This window comes from Typha angustifolia, chromosome 8, assembly GCF_048772165.1.
Source record: "Typha angustifolia cultivar Huaian chromosome 8, ASM4877216v1, whole genome shotgun sequence".
In the NCBI taxonomy this organism is placed as follows: Eukaryota; Viridiplantae; Streptophyta; class Magnoliopsida; order Poales; family Typhaceae; genus Typha; species Typha angustifolia.
Genome location: NC_133246.1, coordinates 14937414 through 14951997, shown reverse-complemented (window position 1 = coordinate 14951997; position 14584 = coordinate 14937414). Strand labels below are relative to the sequence as shown.

The 14584-nt window shown below is 36.9% G+C and overlaps 1 protein-coding gene across 5 annotated transcripts; it reads left to right on the top strand.

The window, feature by feature from the left end:
* The first annotated feature begins 857 nt into the window (after window positions 1-857).
* Window positions 858-14342, top strand: LOC140764558 (probable manganese-transporting ATPase PDR2). 5 transcript variants are annotated; one of them, XM_073103174.1, is made up of 22 exons: window positions 858-1012; window positions 1119-1415; window positions 1603-1695; window positions 2621-2829; window positions 3920-3992; window positions 4080-4252; window positions 4329-4494; window positions 5091-5195; window positions 5270-5380; window positions 5470-5556; window positions 5658-5840; window positions 5923-5973; window positions 6051-6176; window positions 6301-6380; window positions 6981-7089; window positions 7653-7781; window positions 10428-10493; window positions 10634-10705; window positions 11697-11845; window positions 12040-12151; window positions 12236-12352; window positions 13163-14342. In XM_073103174.1, exons 2-22 carry the CDS (start codon window positions 1167-1169, stop codon window positions 14225-14227), a joined length of 3525 nt encoding a protein of 1174 aa, XP_072959275.1. In that variant the 5' UTR covers window positions 858-1012; window positions 1119-1166; the 3' UTR covers window positions 14228-14342. The 5 variants fall into 5 exon arrangements, with proteins under 5 accessions (XP_072959275.1, XP_072959274.1, XP_072959278.1 ...); XM_073103173.1 differs by having other exon boundaries at window positions 860-1031; window positions 1151-1415; XM_073103177.1 differs by having other exon boundaries at window positions 860-1031; window positions 1125-1415.
* The last annotated feature ends 242 nt before the right edge of the window (window positions 14343-14584 follow it).

Below are 14584 nucleotides of genomic sequence, written 5' to 3'. Positions count from 1 at the left end.
GGTCTTAATGGAGAATAATTTTTCTTTTCATCCTATTGCATTGGCTAAAAAATTTGGATACCAAAAATCTAGATTAAATATCTCTCGCTAAAAAGGATTCACTCATTATTGAGAAGCACATATCTAACTTATTAAGAAAACAATGTATAGATAATTTTTTATGTGAATATTAATATATATTTATAGGGAAATTTATAGAGAATTTTTAACTTTCAAGAGAAGAAAAGTAACTTTTGTAAGATCAATATATATTTAACACCTTATATTTATTTTAACTCATCTTTTTTTAATATCTAAAAGTTTTAAAATAAATATGATCAATTTTATTCCAGGGATGATTTTGGAATGGTCTTATTTTATAGCCATATGTAATGGTCTTATTTTATAGTCATCATTTTTTGTCCAATTCTTTTTTCTAATTTTTTTATATTATAACATTTATCCTTTTAAGATAGATATTCAAATATTTATTTCAATAAGGGTATAGAAATTATTTCATAAGTGTCAAAATTTTCCCATCTTAATTTTGGTGTGTTAAGTGGATTTATTTCATGTTTAAAAAACTGTAATTATTTTAGCAAAAAACGGCCTTTGAGAATTTTCCTATATTTTTTATGGGTTGAAGTCTTGAAGAGCAGGAGAAATGTCGAATATCCAATATCCAATATCCAATATACGAATACTCAATAGCTAATGGGCCGAGCAATGGACTATCTCGAGCCCTCAAGGTCTCTCGGTTAGGGCCTTTTAAATCAAAGGCGATTCGTCGATGCGTTATCCGCAAGCAGCCGCGCGGTATCCTACGGCTACCTACAACTTTGGTTCATCAAGATACGTGCAAACGAAAAGAGAGAACAAAGAGATCTCAGTGGGCAACGAGAAAGGAAAAGAAAAGGAAAATAGAAGCCCCCCGGCGACTTTCCTCCGCGGCAACGAGTCCCTCCATGCCTGCGTACGATTGAGAACTCCGAAGCGACTAAACCTAAAACGCCGACTATCTCCCTTCGATCCGGTGGGCCGCCGATCCGTGGGTAGATTTCTTTCCTCCTCTTCTTTGATCCGAAAACCCTAACTCTGTGCCCCTGGGATCTCGATTTCTTTTCCTTTTTATTGTCAAGATTTAGGCTGTAAGAGGATTTCGGTGGTTTAGGAGGGGAAGAAGAAGAATGACGAGATACGAGGTGGACGGCAAAGTGGTGCAAGGAGTTGACTTGCTTAGGAGGCGGCATTGGCCCTGGCGCTTGGACGTGTGGCCGTTCGCGATCCTTTACTCCCTTTGGCTCTTCGTTGTGGTGCCGAGCATCGACTTCACGGATGCTTCGATCGTTCTCGGCGGCATCGCGGTTACGCACATCCTCGTGTTGCTCTTCACGGGCTGGTCGGTGGACTTCAGATGCTTCGTGCAGTTCAGTAAGGTATGCGGGGCTCGTTCGTGATAAATGAGGGATATTGTTGGGAAAAAAATCGATATTGAGTTAATCTGACAAAGTTTGATGCATTTTGAGTTTAAACAATTCAGTAGTGTGAAGAAGTCGTTGTGATTCAATATTGGTTGTAACATTTTGACCTTTCTATTCTGATTGATTAAACTCTGATTGGCAGGTGAAAGACATCCATTCCGCAAATGCTTGCAAGATAATTCCTGCTAAATTTTCTGGATCAAAAGAGATTGTTCCGCTGAATATTCGGACGATTGTAAGTGTCGAGCTGATAACGTGTATCTAGTTTCACCTTCCGTAATAACTAGGCAAGCCACATTGTAAAAGGCACAAATTATAATTATTTCTAGATGTTGGAGTTCTTCCTGTATTTGGAAGGAGATATTTTTGTGCCATATTTCTTAGTTGGAAGGAACTTAGAACATCTTTTTATCACTCTTAATATCAAAATTATGTAATTGACTAATTGTGCATGTATTCTAAATTTGCAAACAAGAGGTATTGCTAATGTATAAACATATTCATATGTTCTGTTAGAATAAAGGTCCACATTAACAAGTGTATGCATCATGCCAGGCCATGTTGGGTGCCTTGTGTTGGAACACAATCATGCTGGCGGCATGTATTCTGCCAGCAACGCACTACTACACTTTGTATAGAAGTAGGATCCTTTAAAAAATATGATTGCATATATAATGCTTCTATTCAGAGCTCATACCACTTTTTTCAAGTCACTTAGTAATTGTATATATATATAGATAGATAGATAGATAGATAGAAAGGTAGATAGAATGATAGAGACTTTTGAGTTAGTTGGTCTCCTTTTCCTGGGAAAAATGAAGTGAAAAATAAACTTATTTATATTTTCTAGTAATGCCATGCCATTTATTTAAATCTTTTAACATCTAGTTTTAAGCCCTGACAAAGGAGGAATATTATATTATTTAGCTTGATGGTCAACATAAAACTATTGTCAAGTGTGAAAAGGGAGCCCTACATAATTCTTGTGACTTTTCAATGGATTTCATGTGACAGAAGAACTGTTCAGTAATCCTTTAGTATGAATAAGTCTTTGAACATCTTTTCTCTTTTTTCAGATCATCATGTAGACAATTTGAAATAATTTTCAAATGTAGACAATACTGAAGTTGCCTGAAAAGAAAATTTTCTCTCTAATGTAGGTTGCAGGTTCATCAGCATCTTCATCTGGGACTGTCGAGGAAATATATTTTGATTTTAGAAAGCAAAGTTTCATATTTTCGCCAGAAAGGGAGACCTTCAGCAAACTCCTTTACCCTACAAAGGAACCCTTTTCTTATTATCTCAGGCACAGTGGTCATGGATCAGAAGCTAAAGTAATCTCTGCCACAGATAAGTGGGGAAGAAATGTGTAAGTTTCATTATGACCGTTTTTTGAATTATTTGACCGCAAGCAACACCTGAAAACACTGTGAGAAGGAATATGATTTTTATTGGATCACATGATCTACTATGTCTACGGAAAGAGAACTTGGTATCTAGGAGGATCCGACAATAGTCTATCTTGGAATGTGGCTATTGCTTATATAGCTGATGAAAAATGGCCAGTGAACGCATTACTAGGATATATCTTCTAGTATTTGCTAATTTTTGATGAATTGTACTTCTTATTTGGTGCAGAGTTAAGATACATATGCCCTGTTCTTTTGATCCTTACTGTTCGTCAGTCTTCATCTGATGACCATGATCATAATTGTCCTATCTGGAATAGAAAACTTCAGTTGGATAGCTAGTTAATTACCGTGTGTGGAGTTTAATATAGAAGAAAACACCCACGTTATTCACAGTGGTATCCATATTTTTGTTCACCGCAGGATAGCTCACTGGAATACTTGTAGCGAGTTCTTGGCTAGGCATTATCTGACATGATGCTTATTATGTGGTTTTGCTATTAAAAGTTTCAAGCTGAAAAACATGAGCTAGGCTTGTAATATTTTGGTACTAAATTTTTGTCTTCTTTCGTAAACAAGCTTGTCGGTCTCAAACAAATTTTTCGAAAATTTTGAGTTTGCTGTTTATGAACAAGCTAAATTGACACCTGCTTTACAATGACAAAGCACTTGACAGACATTAAACTTTCTTACAAAGCAAGCTTACTAACTTTAGCACTTGTTTGAATGGACAATTTTTTTTACAGAAGCTCACCTTGGAGTGATCTCAAAGTTAGTTATAAAGCTGGGATTTTTCAACAGTTTCACTTCTGTCTACATGCATTTTAGAAATTCTTTTCATCTTTCTTTTCCCAATCTGATAAAAGAACAACTCGTTGCCTTCCCATTCCTTTTGTGATTTTGTTCACGTTCCATATGTTTTGTGAATCAGTTGGTGTTGTTACCCTGAGTTCAGGTTTATTCCACATATTTGTTGATAAACAAGCGACCCAGAATAATCTTCCAATATATTTAGTCAGTTTACTTATTGCTGACTTCATTTATCTGCAGATTTGAGTACCCACAACCAACATTTCAAAAGCTAATGAAGGAACACTGTATGGAACCCTTTTTTGTGTTTCAGGTTGGTAATCTTTTGAAGTCTATTTCTAAACTCTAGCACTTCATAAAGTTCACTTTGCCTACTTATGAGCTTTTGCTTCCTATCTAGGTCTTCTGTGTTGGCCTTTGGTGCTTGGATGAATACTGGTACTATAGTTTGTTCACACTTTTCATGCTGTTCCTTTTTGAGTCGACTATGGCCAAGAGTAGGTTGAAGACGTTAACTGAACTTAGACGAGTAAGAGTTGATAATCAGACTTTGATGGTTCACCGTGGTGGAAAGTAAGTTGGTTAGTTTCTTGTGTTGGTGATTATTATGTTTTCAATGAGGTAATAAAAACTAATATATTGTTAACAGATGGGTAAAGCTCCAGGGTACAGAACTTCTTCCTGGAGATATTGTGTCCATAGGGCGCTCTTCTGGCGGTGAAGATAAATCTGTACCAGCAGACATGCTCTTATTAGCTGGAAGTGCAATAGTGAATGAAGCCATTCTGACAGGCGAGTCTACTCCGCAATGGAAGGTTGTCTTTTCCAACTACTTATTTTATGTCAGTGAAATTTTATATCATTGGTTTTCATGATGTTAAAGGTTGTTTTGATTTTTAGTCTTCCTTGCCTATAAAGTTACTTTGTTATATTTGCATTTATTGTCTACAAATGTACTTTTATATGGGGGAGCTACAGCTGTACAAGCTATGCTAGTAGATCTTGGTACTGTTGCATCAAGTTGCATCAAGTTTTCTTATTGAGAGGTTGTCAATTGAAGTTGTCTTGGAGTTTGTGCAGAAATTCATGTAATGTTTCATTGTATCATCAGTACCTTTTATATTGTTTTATTATTAAATGATGCTTACATAAATAGTGGAGAGAGGGATGGAAAATAAGGAAAATGTAGGTATCTAGAAGAACTTTCTGCATCATTTTATCTAATTTAATTTCTTCTATCTAAAGTAATGAGGTGTACAACAATAATCGGTGCACCATATTTGGTTCACCTCCTCTCCTTTATTTGGTTTGTAAGCTGCATATTTTTCCTTTTATTTTTTGGCTGTCTAATGAGGGTATGGTGATCCTTTTTCAAACTTTGTTTTGTTCTAACATGCATTTGTTTATACAGGTTCCAGTTGCTGGTAAACTTTCGGAGGATAGATTATCTATTAAGAGAGATAAGAATCACATTTTATTTGGTGGAACAAAGATATTGCAGCATACTCCAGATAAAGTATGATGATATGTTTTTAATAGAATTATCTTTGGACTATTTGGAATCTCTAACTTTTTATTCTTAAAATCTAGTCATTTCATTTAAAAACTCAAGATGGTGGATGCTTGGCTTTTGTGCTGAGGACGGGATTTGAGACAAGCCAAGGAAAATTAATGAGAACAATCTTATTTTCCACTGAGAGGGTAACTTCTAATATTTAGTCAAGAAATGATAGTGGAATGATACGTTTAGGTCACAGATTTAATGAGGTACTTTTTTATTGGTGAATTAGGTAACTGCGAATAGCTGGGAAAGTGGTTTATTTATTCTCTTCTTAGTCTTCTTTGCCATCATTGCTGCAGGCTATGTGCTCAAGAAGGTAATGCATTCTGTTCTCAGTTGTTGCCATGCCTTTTGCCTGCTTTTATGCTATCATGTATCCTTAAGCATTTCCTTAACAATTTACTTGTCTACTATTAGGGATTAGAGGATCCAACTAGGAGCAAATACAAACTCTTTTTGAGTTGTTCATTGATTATCACATCTGTGATACCCCCTGAACTTCCAATGGAACTATCGATAGCTGTCAATACATCTTTAATTGCATTAGCACGCCGTGGTATTTTCTGCACAGAACCGTTCAGAATACCCTTTGCTGGGAAGGTCAGTAAGAAGTACCATTGGGCTTTTGCATGATAATATTAATTAAAAATGCTTAATAGTTTTAACAAATTTTGTGATGCAGGTTGACATTTGTTGCTTTGATAAAACCGGAACTCTCACATCTGATGATATGGTATGAGAGAAGATGTTGGTTTAAGGATTAATTCCTTCATTGCAATTATTCTAACCAGGATATGTTGGGTATTACAGGAGTTCCAAGGTGTTGTTGGCTTTGATGATGATGCACATTTAGTATCTGATACAACTAAATTGCCTGGGCAAACTGTTGAAATTCTAGCTGCATGTCATGCATTAGTATTTGTGGACAATAAGCTGGTACATTACTTTGTCATTCTTGAATTTTTCAGTTATTGCTGATGCTATATCATGGCGAATTAATAATTGAAATTGCTTGGGAAATAGGTTCTGCTAATGTTCGTATATTTTCCTTTTTCTATAGGTTGGTGATCCTCTTGAAAAGGCGGCACTGAAAGGAATAGACTGGATATATACTTCCGATGAGAAGGCTATGCCTAAAAAGTAAGCTGCATCTTGCTAAACAAATGTAACTGAAATTTTATCTAACCAAGGCAAAGTTAAGAAAGTTATCTAGTAGAAACCGTTATCCATTCTTACATTTTAGATATGTGCTTAAACATCAGAAGATTTATTTTTATAATGGAAAAGGGTAGTTCTGCTCTATGAGTGTATGGCTCTTGCGTGAATTAAACAATAAAATTCAAGCTGTTCTTAAGAATGGTGTTGTGAAGCAATTGTCAATTTTTAAGCCTGATAGTACTTCCCTTTCCTGATTATTATGCCCATACGAGTTGGACTTCCATGTTTTCTGGCAGGTAGGTTTGTTGTTTTTATTTCTAAAATGTAGATCTAGGACTCTTAGCCGGTCTGTCATTCAAGAAATAAATGGAAATTCATCATCAATTTTATGGTCCTGACAATTAACTTAATCGGTCTATTTGTATTAAGGCTATATAAATTACAACAATCACTTTTTCTATTTATAGCTACTCCTGAGTTGGAAAAGGAGCCAAATGTGGGCTGCGGTAATATGAACCTGAATCATCTTTTTATCCTTCTTTGCTTGACTTACATATTTATCTTAATTCTCTTGGATACCAGGTCAGGTGGTCAAGCAGTGCAGATTGTACATAGATATCATTTTGCATCTCACTTGAAAAGAATGGCTGTTATTGTCCGTGTTCAGGAGAAATTTTTAGCATTTGTGAAGGTTGGCTGTGGCAGCATTGTGTAAATCTTGCTTTTCTACATTACCACTTTAGATATCTTGCGATACATGTCGCTTTTTGTTATCTTTTGACAAGTCTACTTTGGTCTTTGGTGGTATTATCTGCACTTTTTACTTTGCAACGTCCCTTGGAATTTCTCCATCAATTGGAAGATTGCCAATTTTTTAGCTCTATGACTTCCTAAAATACTAACTCTTATTAAATGACATGCTGGTTTCTTCTCTCCCTCTCTCTCTCTCTCTGAAATGTTGGACCTACTTTGTGTACTGCATGAACATGTTGGGCCTTTTTGAACATCATCTTTACCTGAAACCAGAAACCTGTCATGGACTGGACATCTAAATATTATTGAACTGAAACCCAGACTAGATTTGGACTCAGATTTGCGCAGAATTACTAACACAACTGTTATTTGATATTATTTTTCAAACCTTTCACTTGGAAACATTTTAATTTTTTTCTCTTTTGCCCCTTTTCCTTCTTAGCTGGGTACTCTTCATTTGAGATCCAACTTCTTGTGAGTAACAAATCTAGTTTTTTACAGGGTGCACCAGAAACTATTCAAGAAAGACTGGTAGAACTGCCTTCAACATATGTGGAGACCTACAAGAAATATACACGGCAAGGGTCTCGTGTTTTGGCTCTGGCATACAAGCCACTTCCAGAGATGTCTGTAAGTTGGCTTCTGATGTTATTTGTTTTATGTTGAGACATTATATGTTTTTGCAAGTTTTCCATTTCCTGTTTATGAAATTGTAGAATGATGAGCAGTTATTGCTTCTAATGGATACCAAGCTGGACTTTTGTCTAATTGACAGTTGTATATCAGTATCACCATTTTGCCTTCTGGAGAATAAACAACTTAGATAAAGTGAGGTGGAAAAAATTGCAACAAGCTGCATGCTAATCAAAATCCTGCAATTAGGAAGGCATATTAACTGAAGAGAGATGCTAAATGAAATACTAACTCCATTCTCTCTTATAATAGGTTAGCATCAATTATATGCAATACAATATTGTCATCCACCTTTTATTTAAACTTTGAACTAATATATGTCAAATCTTTGGTGGTACTTCAATAATGAGATGGCTTCGAGTCTCTTCCACATTTGTTAACTGAAAAGAGATGATAAAGACTATCCAATCGTCATTGTTTGTTGGACATCAACTATAGGAAAAGGCGATTGCATCCTGTTTGTATCTGAAGAGAAATATCAATGAAATCTTTGTCAATAATTTAAGAATGAGATGATTTGAAGTATCCTTCCCCATGATCAATCTATTTTCTTGTTAAATGCGGTCGTTGTTGCAACTTTGACCACTAGGGGATAGAGGTGATCGTCGACGAGCCGGCCTGGGCCAATCGGGCTGGGCGCTCCGTTAGCCAGCCCGCTCGCGAGTGGTCCGGACGGGCAGGGTTTAATGATTTGGTTTGGCAAGATTTATTGCAAAGTTAACGCTCCAAATTCATAAGTCTATTTGCTCTGAAACTCTCATTTGCACCCAACACTTCATCATGATCTTGAGCCTCCCTTTGTGTTCTTTTTGGATCATATATCGTGGCTTTGGAAGCTTCGAACATGCAACACTAATTGGTTCAGCTCAAAAAAGAGAATTTAACAAACAACAAAACTAAAGTGAAGATTTTAGAGGGTGAATTAAAGAAGGCAATGGAATCTAGGAAGAAGATGCTTGAGTTACTTACCACGCAAACCAAGATCTTACTTGAAGAGGCCAAGCTTGAGATAAGGTCTCTTCAAGAGGCCACATCAAACGTAGCTCACAATCAAGATTACATTGGATTGCTCAAATCGGAGCTCAAGCTTGCCATAGAGGCAGAGGAGAGGAGCAAGAAGGCCATGGATGATCTAGCATTGGCCTTCGCCTTCTTCATCTTGCTTGCAATGGCGAAGGTGAGTGATATCTAGAGCGATGATGAGCCATGAAAAGAAGAAGAGGATTTCTCTTCTCTTCTATTAGTTTTTAGTTTTCATTTTAGCCCTCGGCTTCTTTTATTTTTATGTTTTCGGATTTAGAGAGAGAGAGAGAGCAGCGAGCTTCCAGTCCGAGCTTTCGGGCTGGGCCAGGCAAGCAAATGCCGCCTATTGCCAATTTAGGCTCGGGTCGGGCCAGGCCCAAACCGGGTTCGAGTCGTGCATGGGTGGGCTGAGCCATTTGATCAGCTCTAATGGGGAGGATAAGATGAGGCTCTCCTTTTCCGATAGGGTAGACGTCACACCAATGGAACACCACAGGAACCGAGCAGAGAAGATGATAGGACAGATAGCAAAGGGACTAAATTAGACACTTGATCGTGAAAGAGCCGAACTCTTTGACTTCCGTGGGGTGCCGGTTCTTGTACGAGTCTGGGAGGAATTAAAGACTTAGGGATGAGGTCTTCAAGGGTTTAGTTCATCCTTTTGATGCTCGGGCTTTGAGTTTTGAATTTTCAATCACTCTGCCATCACTCTTAGTATGACAATGCACATCATAAAATGACGCATAGATAGATATGAGATATGTGATGCCCTATAGGACATCATTCACAGGCGAGCAAAACCCCTGTTTTCAGATATTCACCCCGCAAGATTGATTACAAGAGGCTGTCCTAACTTGATGCTTCAGTTGCAAATCTATGCTTTTGAGCCAACAGTAAGAGGGGCCAACATCTCATGAATTTCCTTTTCTTTTTTTCTCATCTTTTAGTGTTCAACTTCAGAGACTTTTTCCTGAGCAATAAAGGCGACTTGCTTCTTAATGTAGTATATTAGTGTTATTTGGCAATCATTACTCAAGAAACTTCTAGAATTTAAGTCATTCTAAATGTTAATTGAACTTTCAAGTTTCAACATCCATTATGGAGTTCTTGAATCTTGATTTTTTTTTTTTAAAATGTTGAAATATTTTCATGACTGGTTCTTTTGATTTGTAATTTACTGTGGTACTGTGACTGTCCTATCCTACGGGTCAGTCACCATTGTTTTTTTAGTCACATTCCTCATTGATTTTCTTGACTGTATTACCACATCATGAAGGATGTTAGTTAGGATTTGATGTTTAAATAAGCTACATAATTTATGGTGCAAACAAGCTTGGAGAGTACTTTGATCTCAGACAAGCATTGCAGCAGTAGTTCCATTTGGTGTGTGTTTTGTACTTTCTTGTCTTTGTCCTTGTAATACCAGGTCACCTATCATCTTCATAAAAATATAAGGATGAAAGTTGTTATTTTGGCTTTCTGATTTTCTGTTATACTTGGTTTCAATTTTTTTCTTTTGTGCACATTGGCATAGTTTGACTTTAGGTGTTGGCACATCAGGTTAGTGAAGCTAGAAGCTTGGACAGAGATTTGGTGGAGAATGGCTTATTTTTTGCTGGTTTTGCGGTAATGAAGCCCTCATTGGCGTTTTTAGTTTGCTTTTTTTTTTTTGTTCATTCTTCGTACTTGTCAAAAAAAAATTTCAGCTGTTAAAATTTATCTCTTTGAATTTTGTGTTGACGCTTGAACTTATTTCAATTCTGCAGGTCTTTAACTGCCCTATCAGGCCTGATTCTGGTTCTGTCTTGCGTGAACTGAAAGGATCATCTCATGACTTGGTAGGTCTTCCATTGTCATGGTATTGGCATTATGGGGATGAGAATTAGGATATCCTAAATTCTTCCCTAATGTCCGTGTTTTTTTCTTTAAGTTGCTTACGCATAATTAGGTCCATATTTCATTGAGTTCTGATACTATAATCCTATTTATTCAAAATATAGGAAAATAAGTTCGGTAATTGATTGTTAATGAGATATTTAACGTTTTAAAAGATGATGCATGCACTTGCATATGTGGTAATGGTCTTCTGATAGCTTCTTATAATCTGCTTCCTCCAGTGTACATGAGCAAAGCATTCTATTGCCAGTTTGCCACCTAGATATACATACATATATATATAGGCAAGTTAAACATGAAATATTGAAATTCACTGACTAGTTAAGAACTTGGATATCATATTATAGATGCTGTTGTCTGACAAACTTTCATGTTTCTAGTTCTAGCTTGAATTTTATTTTTCAAGTTATGCGTAGGTAGTCTTATTGATAGAATATATATGCACCTGAAAATGCACCCACCTACCCCGCGTGCACTATTCTGTGGCTTGACACCCGTATACCACAAGCTCTTCTTGCAACACTGGAAATATTCTTCTGCTAAATGAAAATGGTATAGAGTCACATAATTCAGCCGGATTCCTAGCTATTGGTAGACGGATGTTGTTCTCCCTTTTGAGGACTAGCTAGGGCTTCTCCAACAAGAAAAAAAGTTTGCTTAGTGACATTTTTTGGGTTTTCATTTGGCTTTGTTGTTCATTTTATAGTAAACTACTATACAGAAGCAGTAGTTCATGTGGTTTACAGAGTATATATATTTAGGTATATATATTGGCTTACAGAGTTCTGTGGTTAAAGTTCATCTTTTGTAGCTTGGTTTTGAAGCTTGATAGTTTCTTGTTTATCTGAATTTTTTAGGTATTATCATTAAAGTTATAGCCTTTTATTATTGGCATGCAGTCAAGGTGTATCTTGACAATTATTGTGATAATAGGTTATGATTACTGGTGACCAAGCTTTGACTGCTTGCCACGTCGCTAGCCAAGTTCATATAATTTCAAAATCTGCTTTGATTTTGGTGCGCAAGACTAGTGAAGATTTTGAGTGGGTTTCACCTGATGAATCCGAGACAACCGCATACAGGTAAGCCTTATGGTGATTTTTGGAGATTTTAGCTATTTTTTCCTTGAAATAAATCATAGAATTATGGTTTTTGTATGCATTTGACTGTTTGAATTTCTAATTGCATTTCATTCAGCCATACTTGTTGGACTATGAACATGTTTTTATTTTGAATTCTCTCTTATTTCAATGCTTTATATTTCTAATTGTTATAGCTCCAAAGAGGTAGAAGAGTTGTCCGAATTGCATGACCTTTGCATAGGTGGAGACTGCTTTGAAATGCTACAAAGGACTGAGGCTCTTCTGCAGGTCATTCCGTATGTGAAGGTTAGCTGGAACACTTTATATTTCTTATGCAAATGCAAAATGATTGCTGTTGGTTGTGAGTTTTCACCAGTATCATTTTCTCAGGTCTTTGCACGTGTTGCTCCTGAACAAAAGGAACTTATCATGACTACATTTAAAACAGTCGGAAGGATGACATTGATGTGTGGGGATGGAACAAATGATGTTGGTGCGCTAAAGCAGGTATATTCTAGCTTGTATATGCTATTAAGCATTTAAACATGGGATTTTACCATGGTTGATCTTACAATGGTTGATCTGCAATGTTTGATAATTATGCTGAAGTTCTATCTGCAATGATTGATAATTTACCTCAAGTTCTATCTGTGGTGGTTGATCATGTATGATCTAGTTGCCACTATTCTTATCCCAGGTGCGTGGTTTAGATTATGGAGGTAAATCTTTCACTCTTTGTTTTTTCTGTTTTTTTTTTTAAAAAAAATTCAATGGATTTGAGCCTTTGTTTGTCATCCAAATATCAGAAAAACAAAACCGGAAATCAGAAGAATTGTGGTTTCTATATCTTTTTCGGTTCTCGATGCAGAATTTTAGGTTCCCAATCTATTCAAGAATCACATTTTCAGATCATGTTATAGTTAGTTTTTTTTTTTTCAAGATATCTTTTATAGGGGTATTTATGATGCTTTGGGGTACCAGTGAGAAATGCACCCATGTGCTTCAGCTTTTATCTGGTAATTTTATAGGACATGCCTTGGTTCCTGTGTCACTCAGTGTAATGACTTAATAATGAAGCTTGAAATGTTGTTTGTTGGTGATCTTAATTTACCTATTTAAGCTGCTTATTCTGCTGCTGGTGTAAGATTTCCTGTTAGATATTCTTATTCAGAACATCCATTTTTTCAGTGGTCACAATCTCTGCATTTCTGAGATGATTCATTTGTTTATCCCTGATCCAGTAAAATGAGATGATTTCTATCTTCATTTCTATTTTATAAACTTATCTTACCAGTGAAATATTTTCCCAATTTTTAGGCTCACGTTGGCATTGCTCTTTTAAATGCCGTACCACCTGCACAACCAGGCGATACAACAGACTCAAAAACTGAAAGTAAACCTGGAAAATCAAAAAAGCAGAAGCCTGGTACTGAAGCATCACCTTCAGCTGCACCTCCAAATAGTTCCAGTGGGTCATCAAGCAACCGCCATCTAACTGCAGCTGAGAGGCAGCGTCAGAAGCTGAAGAAGATGTTGGATGAGATGAATGATGAAGGTGATGGCCGTGGCCCACCAATCGTGAAGCTTGGTGATGCCTCAATGGCCTCGCCTTTCACAGCAAAGCATGCCTCTGTTGCTCCCACTCTCGATATCATTCGTCAAGGCCGGAGTACCCTAGTGACTACACTCCAAATGTTCAAGATTCTTGGCCTCAACTGTCTTGCAACGGCATATGTTCTCAGTGTAATGTACTTGGATGGTGTCAAACTAGGAGATGTGCAGGCTACCATCAGTGGTGTCTTTACTGCAGCTTTCTTCCTCTTCATTTCCCATGCTCGACCGCTGCAGACACTGTCCACAGAACGACCTCATCCGAATATATTCTGTGCTTATGTCTTTCTTTCCCTTCTTGGTCAATTTGCAATGCATTTATTTTTCCTGATTTCAGCTGTTAATGAAGCTGCTAAATTCATGCCAGAAGAGTGTATCGAGCCAGATTCAGAATTCCATCCAAACCTTGTAAACACAGTCTCGTATATGGTGAACATGATGATTCAAGTGGCCACCTTTGCTGTCAACTACATGGGCCACCCATTTAACCAAAGCATATCAGAAAACAAGCCTTTCAAGTACGCATTGTTTGCGGCAGTAGGTTTCTTCACAGTGATCACCTCTGACATGTTTAGGGATCTGAATGACTGGTTGAAGCTTGAGCCCTTGCCTGAGGGGATGAGGGGAAAACTGCTGCTATGGGCTATGCTTATGTTTCTGTGTTGCTATGGATGGGAGAGGCTATTGAGATGGGCCTTCCCAGGTAGGATGCCAGCATGGAAGAGTAGGCAAAAGAAGACAGCATCTGCTATAGAGAAGAAGCATTTATAATTTTTTTGTATTTTAATTTTGTTTTTCATTATTGAATGTTAATTCTAACAGTGACGGCATAATGTTACACATTAAATTTTCGAGATCGTGGAGCTGTTGGTTTAAGTTTGTGCTACTTCTATGACTTTGCTCCCCTATTCCAGGTTGGGACAATTTTGTCATCATTAACATTGATGTACTAAGTTCTCAAACAATATAGTCTCTCAGTTTCTCGTCACTGAGGTTGCAGTTCTTTCACCAAATTATCTTTGATTTCGCCTCTTCATTTTGCCTATATTTTTTGTTGTTTCCAAGTTGCTAAAGCTGAGGAAAGAGCCATTGAATTGTACTTTCGGCCTTATTATCCATTCTGACAAC